The sequence below is a fragment of the Vulpes lagopus genome, chromosome 23, assembly GCF_018345385.1.
Source record: "Vulpes lagopus strain Blue_001 chromosome 23, ASM1834538v1, whole genome shotgun sequence".
Lineage (NCBI taxonomy): Eukaryota > Metazoa > Chordata > Mammalia > Carnivora > Canidae > Vulpes > Vulpes lagopus.
Window position 1 is genome coordinate 47,072,830 of NC_054846.1, and position 18,021 is coordinate 47,090,850.

Consider the following 18,021-nt stretch of genomic DNA (forward strand, 5'->3'; position numbering starts at 1 on the left):
TTTTCTGTGCTCCTCACTAAACAGTACGCTGAATGCAAAAACCATTTCTTATTTCTGTCTATATCCCAGGGCCACAGCAGATACCATATAAATGTAGGTTCAACAAATGAATAGGAAAAATGAATAAAGGATAGTACAGTACTTAAGAGCTCAGAGCTCTGGAGCTGGACTGTCAGAGTCAGAATCCTGACTCTGCCACTTGCTATCTATGTAATTTGGGCAAGTTATATAACCTTTCTATGCCTCAGTTTCCTCTTCTATAAAATTGTAATTATAATAGAATTTCCTCATAGTATATTATGATACTACAATGCATTCAATTCATATGAAGTGCTTAGAAAAGCATTGTTGTTGATGCTGGAAAGGCTCTAGATGCTTAGGAATGGTACACACTGTCTGTATCTTATATTGCCAGAGTCCACCTAAAGGTAAGTCAGCTGGTATCTCAAGAGGCTGATCCACAAGCTAGGATAAGGGCTCATACCCTGGTAGAGTAATCTGGGTTCAGGCCCAACCCTGTCTGTTCCATACATCCTCAGCCCCAGGCCAGGGCAGGCTCTGTGCCCACTGATCACTCATCCTTCCATGCTCACCCTCTCTTCCTTCTTCTCTACAGGAAAATGTCTCCTTGATCAAGGAGATTAATGAGCTCCGCAGGGAGTTGAAGTTCACTCGCTCCCAAGTCTACGACCTTGAAGCAGCTCTGAAACTGACCAAGAAAATCCGACCACAAGATGTTCCAGAGACAGGTAATGTCACCAGTGGCCAAAGGGGATGAGCATTGGGATCAAGGGACCAATGGGAGCCACAAACAAGTCTTCCTTTGGCTTCCAAGTCTGCCTCTCCCCAGAGTCCTGTATCAGGCCACATCTACCCGATGGCCTTCTGGGAACCTCTTCATGCTGTTCCCCATGCCATCCAAAGGATCTGTGAGGCCCTTGCCACATTCAAGCATGTGAGACCAAAATCCTTGAGGTTATCTCTGATTTTAAAATTCAGAATCTTTCCAGTTTTAGAAAGAACTTACTATATACCACATATTATATAACATCCCTAGAGGAGTCTGAGGCAGGGCCCCGACATCCAACACATTCGTATTTCTGTAGTGAAACATGAATATTCACACTGAACTTCATAAATTTTAAAATGCTTCACATTTTTAGGGCTTTTGGCACTTCAGAATTGAAGATAAGGGATTGTGGACCAGTGCGATTAAAATAAAGACAAAAAGAAAGATTAGAAATATTCAAATGGAAAGAGGAAAGAATGACATTAGAGATATTAAATGAGTTAGTTACTGCAATTATCCTAAATTTCCTCTGAATTTCTGACAGCCAGGGCAAAAAGAGAAACAGAAATATGATAGTTTACATAGTCCTCATTTATGGGAAGAGGAAAACTTGGAGTTGTTTTTTTTTTTTCCCCCGAGGAAACAAAACTTTCCCTGGCACTATATTTTGTAAAAACTTAACACACGGATCTTTATGAAAAAGGATGTTGAATAACACAGTGGGCAGCCTTTAACTGTATGTCTTCAGACAATTAAAAAACATTCTTCAGGTATCCATTTCTTATTTGGATGGTTAATAAAGACAGAATATAAGGTATTTCTATGGAAAATTAAGTCAGTGTGGTTTGAGTATATTGTTTTCTTCGGTTTACATTCAGGAATAGAGCTTAGAAACCTTGATGAATGGAAACCTGCCATGGCTGTGGCCTGAGTCTTTCCAATATCAGTACTACGGTCACTTAAGAGGTTATCACTGGGCGAAAGTGACTGAAGTATATGCAAGAACTCTGTATTATTTTCATAATTTCTTGAGAGTCTTAAACTATTACAGATTTATACATATAATTGTATTGTCTCATCTGCCCTTTTTGTTAGAGTTGAGGAGAAGTTGAAACAAGAGTAAACTCTCTGAGTAGTACCGGAAGAGGCAATATTCCGTCTAAAGAACTGACATAAGAGCCGAGTATGTGTTACAAAAATTGAGATGCTTGACTTATTGGAGATGAAAGTAAAGCATAGATGTGCCTGTGAACAACTGCAAAGCCTCTCTTTAAAAGACATTTCAAATATGCCCAAATATCCTAGCAAATATCATTGAGACCTCCTCAGGATACTGTATGATATAGCCAAGTTCTTCCTATTAATATTATTGAAAATTTCAGACATATACAAAAAATGAGAGAAAAACCTAATGAATTCCCATGAATCCATTCCCTGACTTCAACAAGTATCAGTTCCTGTCACTCTTGCTTCATCAGTATCCACAGTCCCCAGTTCTTTCCTCTCCCATCACCATGGATTATTTTGAAACAGACTTAACATCAGATCATTTGTGTGGTATAGTTTTACTCAAGGAAGATTTCATTTATAACAGTTGAAGACAAGTATTACCAACTGTCTGCTTTGATCATGAAGAACCTAAGTCTGACTTTTAATTTTGAACAGGGGGCCACCAAGACAAGTTAGCTCAAAATATACATCCTCAAGTTGTTTAAAATTGACCAATTCAATTGGTTTTTAAGAAGTCTTTATATGGGGGCACCTGGGTGGCTCAGTCAGTTAAGCATCTGACTCTTGATTCCAGCTCAGGTCATGATTTCAGGATCATCAAGCCCTGTGTTGGACTCCATGTTCAGCAGGGAGTCTGCTTGAGATTCTCTCCCTTTGCCCCTTCCCAACCTGAGAAAATAAATAAATATTTTTTTAAAAAAAGAATTTTTTTTAATTTTTATTTATTTATGATAGTCACAGAGAGAGAGAGAGAGAGAGGCAGGGACATAGGTAGAGGGAGAAGGAGGCTCCATGCACTGGGAGCCTGACGTGGGATTCGATCCCGGGTCTCCAGGATCGCACCCTGGCCAAAGGCAGGCGCTAAACCGCTGTGCCACCCAGGGATCCCTAAAAAAAGAATCCTTTATCTGATCAGCACAGGTTGCCATCCCCAAACCACTGAAAATAAATAAATATTTTTTTAAAAAATTCTTTATCAGGTTGCCATCCCCAAACCACTGAAAATAAATATTTTTTTTAAAAAGAATTCTTTATCTGAACAGCACAGGTTGTCATTCCCAAACCACTATTTTAGTTTTAGCAGCATTTAAGTTTTCGTTCACATAACAATTAACTAACAGGTCTAATAGACACACCTGCATATTTTTCAATTATTAAAACCATATAATTAGAACTTCTAAATAAAGATGGCTAATTAGAAGCCTACTAAAATGGCATAAATAAACCATATGATCAAAGAAAACACGAAAGAGACGCAAAATTTTGAAAGCTGGAAAACAGATAAGTGGTAACTGACTCCATAGACTCCTAAGGCAGGAGTGGGGAACCTAGAAGAAACCCAATATACATTACAGAACCTTCCCAAGTCTCTGGAATTAGCAGAAGAACATATCTCAGGAAGTAGGGGTGAAGGTGGGGCTGAAAACAATGGAAAGACTTCAAGAAGGTGTTAGATTTACCTACTAACCAATACAATGGCTAAAAATAGATGGATCAAGTCCATCATCATGGAATATCCAAAGACCAGAGAACAAAGGAAAAATCCTTCAAACATCTGAAAATAGGGAGAAGTTTCATGCAAAAGACCAAAAAATCCCAATTGCAGGATACAAAATCAATAGACAAAAGTCAGTTACATTTTTATATACTAACAATGAACACTCTAAAAATTAAATTAAGAAAACAATTGCATTTATAATAACATCAAAAAGAAGAAATACTCAGGAATAAATTTACCCAAGATGGCAAAAGACTTGTACATTGAAAACTCTAAAACATTGCTGAAAAATTAAGATACCAATAAATGGAAAAACATCTTATGTTTAGAAGACAATACTGTTAAGATGTCAATACTACCCAAAACAATCTACTAATAGTCCAATCCCTATGAAAATCTCAATGATGTTTTGTGGAAATAGAAAATACATCCTCAAATTCATGTGGAATCTCAAGGTATCCCAGTCAAAACAACGTTGGAAAAGAACAAAATTGGGGGGTCTCACACTTCCTGATTTCAAAACTTAATGCAAAGCTATAGTAATTGAAACAGTGTGGTACTGATATAAAGAGAGAGATACAGACCAATGGAATAGAGTAGAAAGGCCAGAAATAAACCTGCATATATATGGTCAAATGATTTTCTTTTTTTTTTTTTTTCAAATGATTTTCAACATGGGTGCCAAGACCACTCAATGGGGAAAGGACAATCTTTTCAGTAAATGGTGCTGGGAAAACAGGATACCCATATACAAAAGAATGAAGTTGGACCATACCTCATATACAAAAATTAACTCAAGATGGATCAAGGACCTTAATGTCAGAGCTAAAACTATAAAACTCATAGAAGAAATATAGGAGAAAAGCTTCATGACATTGGATATGGCAATGATTTCTTAGGTATGGCATCAAAACCACAGGCAACAAAAGGAAAAATAAATAAATTGGACTACATCAAAATTTAAAACTTTCATACATCAAAGAACACTTTAAGCAAGAGTGAAAAAGCAGTCCATATGATGGGAGGAAAATATTTGCACATCATATATTTGATAAAGAACTGAGATCCAGAATGAATAAAAAATTCCTGCAACTCAACAGCAACCAAAAAAAATTTTTTTTGATGAGCAAAAGACTTAAATAGACATTTATCCAAAGAAAATACACAAATGTCTAATATGCATATGAAAAAAATTCTGAGCAGAAATCATTAGATATATGCAATTTTTGTTTGTTTTGAGGGACAGTGTGCACATATGTGTGCATATGCACACAAGAGGAGGAGAAGGAGCAGAGGGAGAGGGAGGGACAGAGAGAATGCCCAACGCAGAGTCCAGCACAGAGCTTGGTCTCATGACCCTGAGATCATGACCTGGAGCCAAAATCAAGTCAGATGCTTAAATGACTGAGCCACCGAGGCACCCCAGAAATATGTACACTGAAACGATAGCAAGATACTACCTCATGCCCATTATGATGACTATTATCAAACAACAACAATAACAACAAAAACTACAAGTGTTGGTAAAGATGTAGACAGGGAAAGGAAGGGAAAGAAGGAAGGAAGAAGGAAACAATGGAGTCAGATCAAGATAAAATAAATTGGGAAACTATAAGCTAACTAGAGAGGAAAACTTACCTTACAGAGGGAGATAGGTGAGATAAATATCTGTCTGTCTTAGCTCTGGATGAAGGAAAGAAAAACCAAACAAGAGAAAAGATCTCTCCCTGAGAACTGCTAACTGAAAGCCCATACTCAGGCAAGTTCAAGTCCAGAATTTACACTTAATTTGTGGCTCAAAGAAACCTTGGCTGAAGATTCAGTTTAACTAGTAGTATCTCCGGGTCCCAAGCAGAAGCAAATGCAAATTTCCTGTAGAAGAATACATTTTAAGAATGTTGTCAAAGAATTCCTATAGATAATATCCTAAGGAACATGAACTCACAATCAAAAATCACTAAATCCAGGAGGAAACCTACTGCTATCTACTACTGTTTTGTTACTACTAAATAACAATATTTAATATGTTTAAAGAAATAAAAGAGAAATTTGAAAACAAGGCAAAATAAGAGTCTCCCAAAATTGGCTAAGTATATTTGAAAAAAGAACCCAAAATATTCCTAGAAATGAAAACCATAAATTGCAATTAGATTCAACGGACAGACTGAACAATAGGTTAGATGTATCTGAAAGGAGACTTTGTGAACCAGAAGAACAAAGAAATTACCCAGATTGCAGCCCAGAGGGACAAAGGTATAATAAACGACAAAGAAGATGGAATGGGAAAACCTAACTCATATCTAACTGAAGCTTGAGAAAAAGAGAATGAGGAGAGGCAACATTATGATAAAGAATAGCTGAAAGTTTTTCAGAATTGATGAAAGATAACAATCATCAGGTCTAGGAAGCCAGGTGGATCTCAAGTAGGATAAATAAAAAGAAATATATATCGAAACTACAGAAAACCAAAGACAGAGATGTTAAAAGCAACCAGGGAACAGATAGATTGCACATAGAGGAATAACAAGTCAGCTGATACCTAACTTCCCAAGAGCAACAGTATAAACCATGTAGAAATTATGAAATAGTGTCTTCCGAGTGCTAAGAGGTAATAACTGTCGCTTAGAGTTATGTAACCAGTGAAACACATGAAAAAAAATTTCTTATAAACAAAAACTGGGAGAATTTTTCACCAAGAAAATCTCATTTAAGGAAATTTTAAAGAATATATATCAGGAAGAAAAATTATTCCAGAGGGAAAGTCTTAATGCAAGAAGAAACAATGTGTGAGGAAAAAGCAAATATGTAGAATCTAAACAGCTGTATAAGCCAATACAAAAAAAAAAAAAAAAAACGTCTAAAGTGTGGACTCAAATACCAAGACAGAGTTAAAATACTGAGCATTTAACCAGGGGACTCAGAGCTAAAGCATTCTAAGTCTTGTATTGTTTAGCCAGAAGGTAAAAATATTGATTTACTTTACACTCTTTTAAATTAAATATGCTTGTTAAACTTTTTAGGATAACTATTAAGAAAGAAAGTGTGTATACACCTTCCAGACGAGTAAAGGGGAAAACCCTCTAAATTCTGAAAAGACCAAAAAAGAAAAGGAAAAAGTGACACAAACATAAAATGCAAATAAAACAGTAGAAATTAATGCAAATGTATTAGTAATCATATTCTTATTTCCCATCATTTAAAATCAGAACTCAGGCGCCCCTGGATGGCTCAGTCGGTTAAGCACCTTCAGCTCTGGTCATGATCTCAGGGTCCTGCCTCTCCTTCTCCCTCTGCAGCTCCCCTAATTGTGCTCTCTCTCTCTCTCTCAAACAAACAAACAAACTCTTTAAAAAATAAAAGAAAATCAGAACTTAATCTCCCAAAAGAAGCTTGTGGGCAGGATGTGGAGAGATTGCCCAGTTCTGGCAGATGGCAGGACCAGAGCAGAGTACGGACCAATAGGACACGGAGGTAGGGGGTGGGCTGGGGCATGGAGGAGAGAACTGACAAGGGAGAGACAACAGCCAAGGGGCCATGAGGAAAGAACTGACATGGCACAGCCATGGAGAAAAGGACAGGAGGGTTTACACACCACAGCACACGGTAGAAGGACCATCAAAGGGAGGACCCTATAAGACAGACCAAACTCTGATGAGCTGGCAGGTCATTATCAAAGGGATGAGAAAAAATTGGAGCAGTGGAGAGAAGAAACAGGAAAAGCCTAGCCCATACCCTCAAGATGCTCAGACCAAAGAAAGAGAAAGACGGGGGAAACAAGTGCCAAAGCCGCACATTGGGCCCACTGGCCCATCTTCTGTGTGAACTGGTCTCACGAAGCAGAGCTGCACCCTTAAGAACATTCATGGACAGTGTCACCCAGGCCAGGGATGTTTCAGGAGACAACTGCTTCTGGAGGTCAGCCACCAGTCAGCAGCTGTGTCAACCCTGAGCTTTCTTACAGTTCTGCAGTATCTGACTTCCCTATCCCTTGCATGTTAGGATACTCTGCATCCAGGACATCCCAGTCCATTGACCTCACCCAGTGATTGCAGAGCTGAGGGGACCTTAAAGCCACAATCTGCATCAAGATGCTTATAGCACCTGGTGAAGCACCGAGGGGTTGGTATGGCCAGCGGCAGGGCAGAAGATGGAAAATTTTGAGTGCTGGAATATTTCCAGGTTCAGTCTAGTATGGACCTTTAGGACCGTGGCCTCATAAACACAGGTTGGATCTCCCTGGGCAATGAGACAATAATTGAATAAGTGTAAAGGCCAATGGGGAGGGCACTAAGTTTAGTCCAAAGACTATGCTGGTAACCAGGAAAGAGGAAGTAGCTAAGGGAGCAGGTGGAAAAGCAAACAGAAACTGGGCAGAGGCATGTGACACCGGTGGATGGGCTTTTAGGCTTGGGAATGCTGTACCTTCTCAGGGCCAGGCCACAGCTTGACAGAGAGGATGGTTATCAGGGGCAACCAATAGCAGCAGGAGGATGAAGCGTCAAGAGCTAGAGAAAGAAGAAACACTAAAAGATCAAAAGCCTAGAAATTGCCAAAAAGAAGAAGAGTAGAGGAGCATAGGCAAGAAGAGAAGGGTCTAGACTTCCCTTAGGAAGAGTAGGATATCAGTCAATCTGAATGCTGGTCCCATCTTCAGACCAATTAGAAGCCTAGGGCAAGGCTGGCCACTGGGCATTGCTGACAACTTCCTCCTTGCAATACTCTCTTCCTTGGCTTCCAACACGTGGTCTTTTCTAGAGTTAACTTCTGATATACAGGGAAGAGATTGGGAGTGGGTAGGGAAGAGACCCCTCTTCTCCTGAGAGAAGCTTGACTGGGAGTTGAAGACACACAGATTGGCAGCCAAGTGGTGGTAATGTCATCTGTGAGGAGTGGAGGAGAGGATGGATTTGGCAATAATTTCTTAAATGGGACACCAAAAGCAGAGGCAACAAAAGAAAAAATCGACTACACAAAAAACTGAAAATGCATGCGCATCAAAGGACACAACCAACAGAGTAAAAGAGCAGCCTATGGGATGGGAGAAAATATTTGCAAGTCATATACGTGATAAGGAGTTAATGTCTAGAATATGTAACAAACTCCTACAGCTCAACAGTAACAACGAAACAACCAGATTTAAAAATGGACAAAGGGCTTGAACAGACATGTCTCCAAAGAAGATACACAAATGACCAACAAGCACATGAAAAGACACTCAACATCACTAATCATCAGGGGAAATGAAATAAAAATCACAATGAGATACCACCTCACAGGAATTAGGATGGCTGCTCTCAAAATAAACAGAAAATTATGGGTCAGGATCTGGAGAAAATGAGACCTTAGTGCACTGCTGGTGGGAATGGAAAACATTGCAGCCACGCTCTAGGGCAATTTCTCAAAAAACTCGAAAGTAGGATTGCCACATGACCCAGAAACTCCACTTCTGGCCGTATACCCAAAAGAACTGAAAATAGGGTCTCCAAGAGATATTTGTACCCCCATGTTGATAGCAGCGTTATTCACAGTAGCCAAAAGGCAGAAGCAACCCAATGGTTCATCCCCAGATGAATGGATAAACAAAATGTAGTACATCCATGAAATAAAATACAATCCAGCCCTAAAGAGGAAAGATTCTGACACATGTGGTAACACAGATGAACCCGGGGGACACGGTACTAAGTGAAATAAACCAGACGCAAAAAGACAAATACCATATGATTCTACTTATGTGAAGTTTCTAGAGCAGTCACGTTCTTAGAGACACAAAACAGAATGGTGGCATGAGTGTTCTTGCCAGAGTCCTGGAGATTGCACAACGGTGTACATGCACTTAACACTACTAAACTCTGTACTTAAAAATGGTTAAAGGAGGGATCCCTGGGTGGCGCAGCGGTTTGGCGCCTGCCTTTGGCCCAGGGCCCGATCCTGGAGACCCAGGATCGAATCCCACATCAGGCTCCCGGCGCATGGAGCCTGCTTCTCCCTCCGCCTGTGTCTCTGCCTCTCTCTTTCTCTCTGTATGACTATCATAAATAAATAAAAATTAAAAAAAAATGGTTAAAGGATAAATTTTATGTTATATTTGACCTTAATTTTCTTTAAAGCGCTGGGGCGAGCAGTTAGAGTACAGGCCGAAGTTCAGAAACACAGCCAGAGGGGAGGAATGAGAGTTCTCTATGGACAGGAAGTCTGCCTAGGGCTGTAAACCAAGAATTTGAATCTCATATGTTACTTTTTTCAGTGGCACACAACAGGCCAGGTGTGAATGGAGCCACCAGGTGGCTGGGTAACCTCAGGTTCAGGCCATGCATGGCTCATGGGGCAGGAGGAAAAGGCATCTAGAGTATCAAGCATGCTCTCAAGAAAATGGCCAAAGGGGGAAAAAGAAAAGAAAAGAAAAGAAAAGAAAAGAAAAGAAAAGAAAAGAAAAGAAAAGAAAAGAAAAGAAAAGAAAAGAAAAGAAAAGAAAATGGCCAAAGAGACCCCACTGTGGGTCTAACTGCACAGAATAGGGAGTGAATCTAAAAGGAACCCACTTGGTAGGTAAAAAAATAGAATTGTCCAGGAATAAGAGATCCACGTTCAGTCCAAGAACAGATAACTTGAGCAGAAGGCAGTGAGAGAGATGGCAGAAGGAGGATGGGCCACTACAGCAGAAATGTAAAGGTGCAGGGTCCTGGTGCCGGGAGGCAGGGGAAGCCACAGAGTGGGTGCCAGCATAGCATGGAAGCCAAGGACATGGGTGTTGAGAGTTCAGCCAGTGGGGCCAGGGAATGGGATGAGGCTTGGACCCTGGAGGACACTGGCATTGGGTGGGATGATGGCAGCACCTGAGACAGGAGGATGGAGCTGGGGGAAGGTCCTCAAGGGGCATGAGTGAGTGGCCAGCCCAGGAGGGGAGAGAGGGGTGTGCCTCCTGGAGCAGGGGTCTGATTCGAGGAGGAAGAAGACTCGGGGTTTGGATGCCAACCTAGGTCAGCAGGAGAGCACCACCCTGCTTGGGGAATGGGGAGCAGGGGAATGAGCGGGGCCTGCTGGGGAGGCCTGGGGCAGACAGACTGGGGGGCTCAGGAGACAGGCTTTCTCACTCTGGAGTGTCTCTTCCTTCCTCCATCTCCACCAGATGGTGAAACAGCCTGTCTCTATCCCTAGCGTCTGGGCTTGAGTGTCTGTCCCATAGTAGGTACTCAAGAAATCTGGGGACGATGGGGAAAAGAGGGACAAGCTGGTTTCCAAACAGCTTCACAGCAGCCCAGCAACAGGCCCACAGGAGTCCTGCTCTGTGCCTTCCAGTGCCCAGCGAGGACGTGTGCAGCGCTGCGCCCACCATGAGACTAAATGAGCAAGAGGAAACTGGGAGAATCATCGAAATGCAACGTCTAGAAATCCAACGCCTCAGAGACCAGATCCAAGAGCAGGAGCAGGTCCCGGGCTTCCACCCCCTTGCTGGAATTCGGCTTCCTTCCCTGGTCCGGTCAGAAGTGGATTTTGAGGTGCAGACCAACTGATCCCCCCTGGGGAGCCATCTGCAGGTACCCTGGGAGCCCGGCACCTCTGCGCCCAGGCCAACTCTGTGCTGTCCCTGCGGTCCCCACAGCACTGGCCCTACCAAGCTTTTTCTCCTGCCCGGCAGAACTTGGGACATGGTCAGAATAAAGATGTTTGCCCATCACCATGTCCAACTCTCTGTTTAGCCAGGGAGCCAGAGAGGGGGGTAGGGAAAGAGGGGACCCTGAGGACTGGGGGGTCCCAGCTCATCCAAAGCCATCGCTGCTTGTCCCTGTCCAGGCCCAAGGCCGCCTGTCACCACGGAGAACGCGCTGCCCTTGGGCCCTGCTTCCTGCTGCCCCTCTGCTCCCTCAGGGGCCACTGGGCTGGGACCACACCCTGTCACAGGGGCCAGCTTATCCACCTCAGACCGGTGTGTATGCAGCATGTCCTGTGCCCTCTAGGACACCAGGCCCAGGGAGCAGGAAAAAAACTCAGGCACCCTCTGATCCAACCACAGAGACAACAACCCGTTACTTCATGACGCGGGGCAGGTGGGCCAGAACACAGCCCTCATTCCCAACTAGCCTCTGGGCTTTGCCTCTGAAGAAGAAATGGACTTGAAATGAGGTCAGGGAGGTTAGCGGAGCCAGACCTCCCTGCAGGGCCGTGAAGGCGCATTGCAGATCTGTCACTGTCCGGGGGCCGTGCAAAGCCCCTGAAAGTCACTGCCCTCTGCTCCCAGGCTCTTGCCGCACTGGCTTCCTTTCAGTTCCTATAAAGGGTCAAGTTCTCCCTGCCTCGGGGTCGTTCCACATACTATTTTCTCTGCCTGGAATGCTCTCATCCCCACAATTTCATCCTTCAGATGGATGTAGCTGAAATGCCACTTCCTCAGGAAGACGGTCCCCAATCCCCCCTCCACCATCTAGATCATGTGCGCCATTTGGTTTCCTTCATAACCCTCACTATGACATTTCCATTTGATGGTGTGATGCTGCCTCTCCTCCAAGGCTCTCAGTTCTGTGGGTGCAAGTGCTGTGTCTGTTTTTAAAGTTCCGCTGGGTGTCTGGGTGGAGCATTGGTAGAGGCACCCGACAGTGGAGGCTGGGGGCCGTGGGGAGGACACTGTGGCCAACCACAGGTAAGAGGACAGCTTCTGGGCCCCAGATGGTTGTAATGGAGGTGCAGAGATGTGAATTCTTCTGACTTCAGCCCCAAGGGAGTTAGCCTAGCACAGGGAGAGGGAGAAAACCTGGGGAAGAAGGCAGGCGTAGAGCAAACCTGAGCTCTTCGGGGGCCAGAAGGGGATTCACTGTGGCTAGGATGCAGCAACATTCAAATGACAGGGTTTCCAACCTAAAAATGCCTTAGAATCAAGACCTCACATTTCACCTACAAAAATGGGCCTCAGGTTACAGGTGAGGAAATCGAAAGGGTGAAATAGCTGGCACAGGCTTCTTCTGCCAGGGAGCGGCGGGAGCACCCAACTTGGGGCGCCAGCAGCCTCCACATTCCAGCCCCTTTGAGGCTGCCCTGGAGAAGCGCGGAACAGAATCCCAGAACCCCGGGCCAGGTGGTGGAGGGGAGTGCGACGCCAGGAGAATCTAAACCAGAAGTAAGGGAGCTCCCAAGCCAAGCTCACCCAAGCCAGTGGCTAGCTGTGGCCCAGCTGCTGGGAGGGCAGTGGGAGCAAGAGCTCAGGCCGGGGGAGAGCCCTGTCCCAGCAGCATCTGGAAGCTGGGGCCAGCGGGAGACAGGGTGTTTTCTCAGCTGCCCAGGGGGGCAGGGGGGTGGCCTCTTGCTGGCAAAAATCTCACCGTTTTGTGCAGGTCTCCACCTACCAATAATCAGTGTTGTGGCTAGATTGGCCCTTGGGGTTCTTACTAGGATTCCGAGACACCCTGCAGCAACCACCATCAGGCAACCTCGAAAGAAAGGAAGGTTTATTACTTGGGGACCTGGAAATTACACCTGGGGCTCTCAGCAAGGTGGGGGGTGGTGGGGGGAGGCAGAGGAAGCAAGTCCTGTTTGGGGTATGGCTCTACTGGGGTTGAGTGTGGGGGCCTAGGGTTTGTGGCCCCTTTAAAACATAAGAGTGAGGGGGAGGAAGGTGGGGGCAGTGGCTCAACGGGTCTGTTACCAAAATCAACCAAGACCTCTAAAAGCAAGAAGCCTCAGTGGCTGGCAGTGGGTTTTTTGAGAAAGTCTTTGAAGTGGATGCCTCCGCAATCAAAGCAGACCTCAGGTACTTGCACCGCAAAGTGGGGCTCAACTCCACCAGTTGCCGTCTCCCTTTTCCTCTGTGTTCCTACATCAAGCCGGTGGCTGGCACTGCCTGGGTGGCTGCTGCAGCAGAGACCTCCCTGACTCCTCCCTCCTGACTCCATGGGGAGTTTCCCACCCCGCTGGTGAACCTCCCCCTTCACAGGGTCTCTGCAGCCGGTTGACCCCTCATTGATAGTGTGGGCCTGACAGTCACGCACTCCTGCAGGACCCCGTGTGACCCAAGTGGCTAGGCCTTGGCATATGGACTCCACGCTTGTGCTTCTGGTTGGGGTCCATTATTAAGCTCTGGGGACTCATGCATTTACGGTGTGACAGCTGGTGCTTTGGGGGATTGCTTTCTCTCTGGGCCCCCGGCCATCCATTGGCTCCCCTGCCCTTCTTCTGGAGTCAGCATCCGTTGTGGCCAGGCAACATGAGCTGCCCCGCTGAGCCTCCTCTGCCAGCCTGTTCTCCTGCACTGAAGACCCTGCCCCACAGGAGTTCTAGCATTAGCATCTACCTTTCCCCACTGCTTTTTACACAGAGCGTGACCAAACAGCTGCTCCCAGGAAGTGCCTGGGCGCCCTGGGAGGCCTGGGTACCTCTGTGCTTCCAGGTAGGACTCCCTTGTAATCATTGCTCTGGATTTGGAGTAGTGAGAGTTTAGAGAAAAGGACGTGAGGCCCAGGAGCGGGGGTTCATTCTTCCTGAGCTCTCTTGGGGCAGCTGCCCTAGTCCATCGGAGGTCCAAGGCCTGCTTATGCTCTGAGCACACCTGATGAGGACTCCCCAGAGCTGGGCTGGGCTGGGGGGCAGATTTCCATGCACCAGGCAGCCGGAAGAACTAACCTTCCCTGATCAACTACGTTGGCCAATCACAGACAAGAATTGGTGTGTATTGATCATCCTATGTGTGTCACATGCTGGGATTTGGCAGGAGTGGCAGCTGTAGGACTCGCCTAGCACTTCCTATGTGTACTGATGTAGTAAATATATTGAAGTTGGGACTACGAGAGTCTAGTTCTGAACAGAAGAACTCTGGATGCCTTTCTTTAGCTACAAGTAATGAAACCCAACTCCAGCCAGTTTAAGCCCAAAGGGGAAGTTTATCACTGGGCCGGGCAAGTGTGTGTGTGTGTGTGTGTGTGTGTGTTGGCAGGGGTGTCTCAGGAATCTCAGGACAGAGATACAACCAGGCCTCAAGAGAAACTTGAACCAAGGCCTGGCTGGAGCCACCCCTCTCTCTCATCCATGCCCCTCCCTGCAGACCAGTTTCCATTCCCAGTTGGGGGAGCAGAAGATGCCTCAGCATCTTATTAGCACACACCCCAAAGCTGAAATGGAATCTCTAGTCCGACTTTAAAATGACAAAAGAGAAGTACTTTTGGCCTTGCTTGAGTCTGGGGCTCTCCTCTATCCACACCCAGGGGATGGGTCACAAAAAGTAATCCTGGTTGCTGGGGTTCATCCCTGCCGTGAAGGTGGTCATTGTGAGCAGGGCAGACGCTCCAAAACATGTCCCTCTGAGGCAGTTGTCACTCAAGGAGCACGGAGGTCGGGGAGGGGGTGGGGTGTGTTGGCTAGAGCTGCAGACAGTAGTCTATGCCTCTTATGCTCCAGGCTGCCCTTCAGGATAGCGGAGACAGCACCTCTTTTCCTCACCACTATGTCTCTAGCACACCTGGTGGGAAGACAAAGAAGGGAAATGGTAACTGTTTGCTGGAGTTAATCAAGATTATAATTATATTATTTAATCTCATACACACAACTATTAATGCTAATTCCCCATTTTACAAATGGAGAGGCTGAAACACAGAGTTTAAGCAGGTTTTCTAAGGTTGCACAGCTGGAGCGGGGGCTGGACACTTCAAGGTCAGTCTAGCTCCAAAACCAGTGGGCTTTCCACCATTTACTCCACAAGCAGTCACCAAGCACCTCTTATATGCCAAGCCTATTTTAGGAGCTGGAGGGGGACACGGATCAGACTCACATCTCTTCGGTCATGAAGCTTACATTTTAGGGGAGTAGAAAGACAATATTCCAGACAGGTAAGAGAAATACATAGCATGCTGTGAGGTGGTAATTACTACCAAGAAACTTAAGAGAATAAAGGAAATAAAATAGGGCCAGGGGCTAGGAGGTAGGAGAAGGTTGTGATTGTAGACAGGGTGGCTGGGAAGGCTTCTCGCTGAGGTGGCGTTCGAGCACATACATCCCTGACCTAAGGTGCGGGAGGGAGTCACATGGAAAGAAAAGCATGCCAGGCAGAGGGAACAGCCTATGCAAAGGCTGTGTCACAGCAGGAGCAAGTCCGGGAGGGACAACTGGATGAAATCAGAGAGGGCCCTAGCCATCCAGGAGGACTTTGGCTGTTTCTCTGCGGAAGATGGGACACTGGAGGCAGCTGGAGTGACATCACGTGCTCTGCATTAGAAGGGGGTCAGCCCAGCGACCAGGGCGATAGTAGCCTGTGGTGGGATTGTGGCAGCAGGGAGATGGGGCTACAGGGCCTCTCTTTGGAGAGTGGGCCTCTCAGAACTCCCACCGTCCAACGCCATCTGATCCACATCCTGCACTCTGTGCCCACTGCCACCTCCTACTCCCGGCTCTCACTACTGCCCATCTGAGCTGCCCCCAGTTTGGAGGACAGAGTTCAAAAGCCCTGCAAGGAGCCTGCCTATCCACTTGGACTGTAGCCTTACTTGACAAGACCCAGACCGAGAACAAAGACTCACTCCATCAATGTTTAAGCTGAGGAATCTTTTAGGCTTGGTTACCACCATCCAAAAAGTTCTGTTTAAACCCCTCAGGGGAGAGGGAGGGAAAATTTCATGAGTTCCCCTGCCCTAGCTCCATCCAGGACATCTGGACCACAGGTCTGGCAGGGCTGACCCCTCCATGGGACCAGGAGGGTAAATAATTGCTAGAAATCAGCAAGTCAGCAGGAGGAGTTCACAACCTGGAGCCCTGACCCTCCTTGCCCTGCGCCCCAGGGCAGGGGATGCCTTTATAAAGTTTTGCCCAAGTGGCATACCCACATGGTCCTCCCTGAGAGCCAGCCGGCCTCACAGCAGGCAGCTTGCCCTGACTTTTCCTTGAGGGGAAGAGCCATCTGGATCTGCACTATCCCCGTCAGGGAGCCGTGAGCCACATGTGGCAATTGCACGTTTGCCACATAGCTAGTCTGAACTGAGAAGCACAAAATAAGAGTGATGTAGCTTAGTAATCGTGTGTCATCCTTCACTAAATGAAAATCATAATCATAAATCATAATCATTCCCTAAAATGAAAAATATTAGGGGGTTAAATAAAAATTTTCATAGAGTATTTTCACCTTTTTTTTTCTTTTTTTAACCTTTGTAACAGGGCTACTAGAAGATTTTTATTTTTTGTTTTATTTTTTTTATAAGAATAAGGTCTGACTTTCTTTTTTAAGATTTTATTTATTTATTCATGAGACACAGGAGAGAGGCAGAGACACCGGCAGAGGGAGAAGCAGGCTCCGTGCAGGGAGCCCGATGTGGGACTCGATCCCGGGACCCCAGGATCACACCCTGGGCCCAAGGCAGATGCTCAACCGCTGGCCACCCAGGCGTCCCTACTAGATTTATAAATCACATCTGCGGCTCACATTATACTTATCTGACAGCACGGCCCCAAGGCTGTGGCTGGCTCCCACATCATCTCCACAGAGCAAAGCGAAGAGAGGCACAGAAGGGTCAAGCATGAGTATTTCATGAGCTGGTACTGGGAAGAAAACTTTGTCTTTCTTGTCTATTTGATACACATCAGAAGGAGAGAGGGCAGGGGGCATTACAAGGGACCCAATCCAGGAAATGGGTGACAGCCTGCAACCACCTCCAAGTGGGGGCCCCCCTGCACCCATCCAAAGTGTGTGCGGTAGGCGCTGCCAGGTTCAGCTGTCAGAAGCAGAGCCCTGGCCACGTCCCTGTTAGGCTTCAGAATCTTCCAGGGGCACCTCAGAGGAGCCCAGAGGCCTTGCCACGGCATGCACGTCCCCGTGCAACCTGCCAAACTTGTCCTTCCAGCCTTATCTCACGGGCTGCCTGCCCCTATCACTTCACATATTCATTCATTCAACAAATATTTATCATTACTTCCCCCGTGCTAGGCAAAGTGCAAGCTACGAAAGTGTCCGGTCAGCAAACCGGACACTGAGACCACCGTGTAGTGGGGGATGACGAGTGAGTAAATAGTGGCAATTACGGCGCAGGCTTAAGAGCAGCTGTGGGGGAGCATGGGGCCACTTTTGAATTCTGTTCCCCTGGACCAGCCTGGAAGTCCGAGAGGGCTTCCTGGAGAAGATGATCTTACAGTTGAAGAATCTCAGTTGGCCAGGCTGAGGCAGGATGGTGGTAAATACCACCGTGCATGGGAAATCGGAGTTCAAAAACCAGCCGGAAGGACAAAGCATGGAGTGGACAGAGCATGGAGAACTGAATGACATGCCACCCAGCTGGAGGGCAGGGGCCAGTGGCAAGTGACTGCCGCGTGGTGCAGATGGCAGGGTCTATGTGAGCCTGCAAAGGAGTGTGGCTTGTATCCTGAAGTGTTTATTCTGCAAGAGTTTTAAGCCAGGAAGCTCCTGTTTCACACCTGAAAAGCCTTTGCCCTCTTCTGGGGGGAGCTGAAGCCCCACCTCTCCCAGCAGGTGCCGCATCCAGGAGGCCAGCCCTTGGTGTCAGGGCTTTAAAGGAGACCCAGCAAGGGGCCTGTGGGAGCT

General features: G+C 46.0%; 1 protein-coding gene across 2 annotated transcripts in view; it reads left to right on the forward strand.

The window, feature by feature from the left end:
* CFAP57 (cilia and flagella associated protein 57) overlaps window positions 1-11,182 on the forward strand; it is a 73,899-nt gene extending 62,717 nt beyond the window's left edge. For both annotated transcript variants that reach the window (XM_041738913.1, XM_041738914.1), the window contains 2 exons: window positions 617-749; window positions 10,815-11,182. In XM_041738913.1, coding sequence (XP_041594847.1) covers window positions 617-749; window positions 10,815-11,029 — 348 coding nt within the window. In that variant the 3' untranslated portion in view covers window positions 11,030-11,182. The remainder of the gene's footprint in view (window positions 1-616; window positions 750-10,814) is intronic.
* The last annotated feature ends 6,839 nt before the right edge of the window (window positions 11,183-18,021 follow it).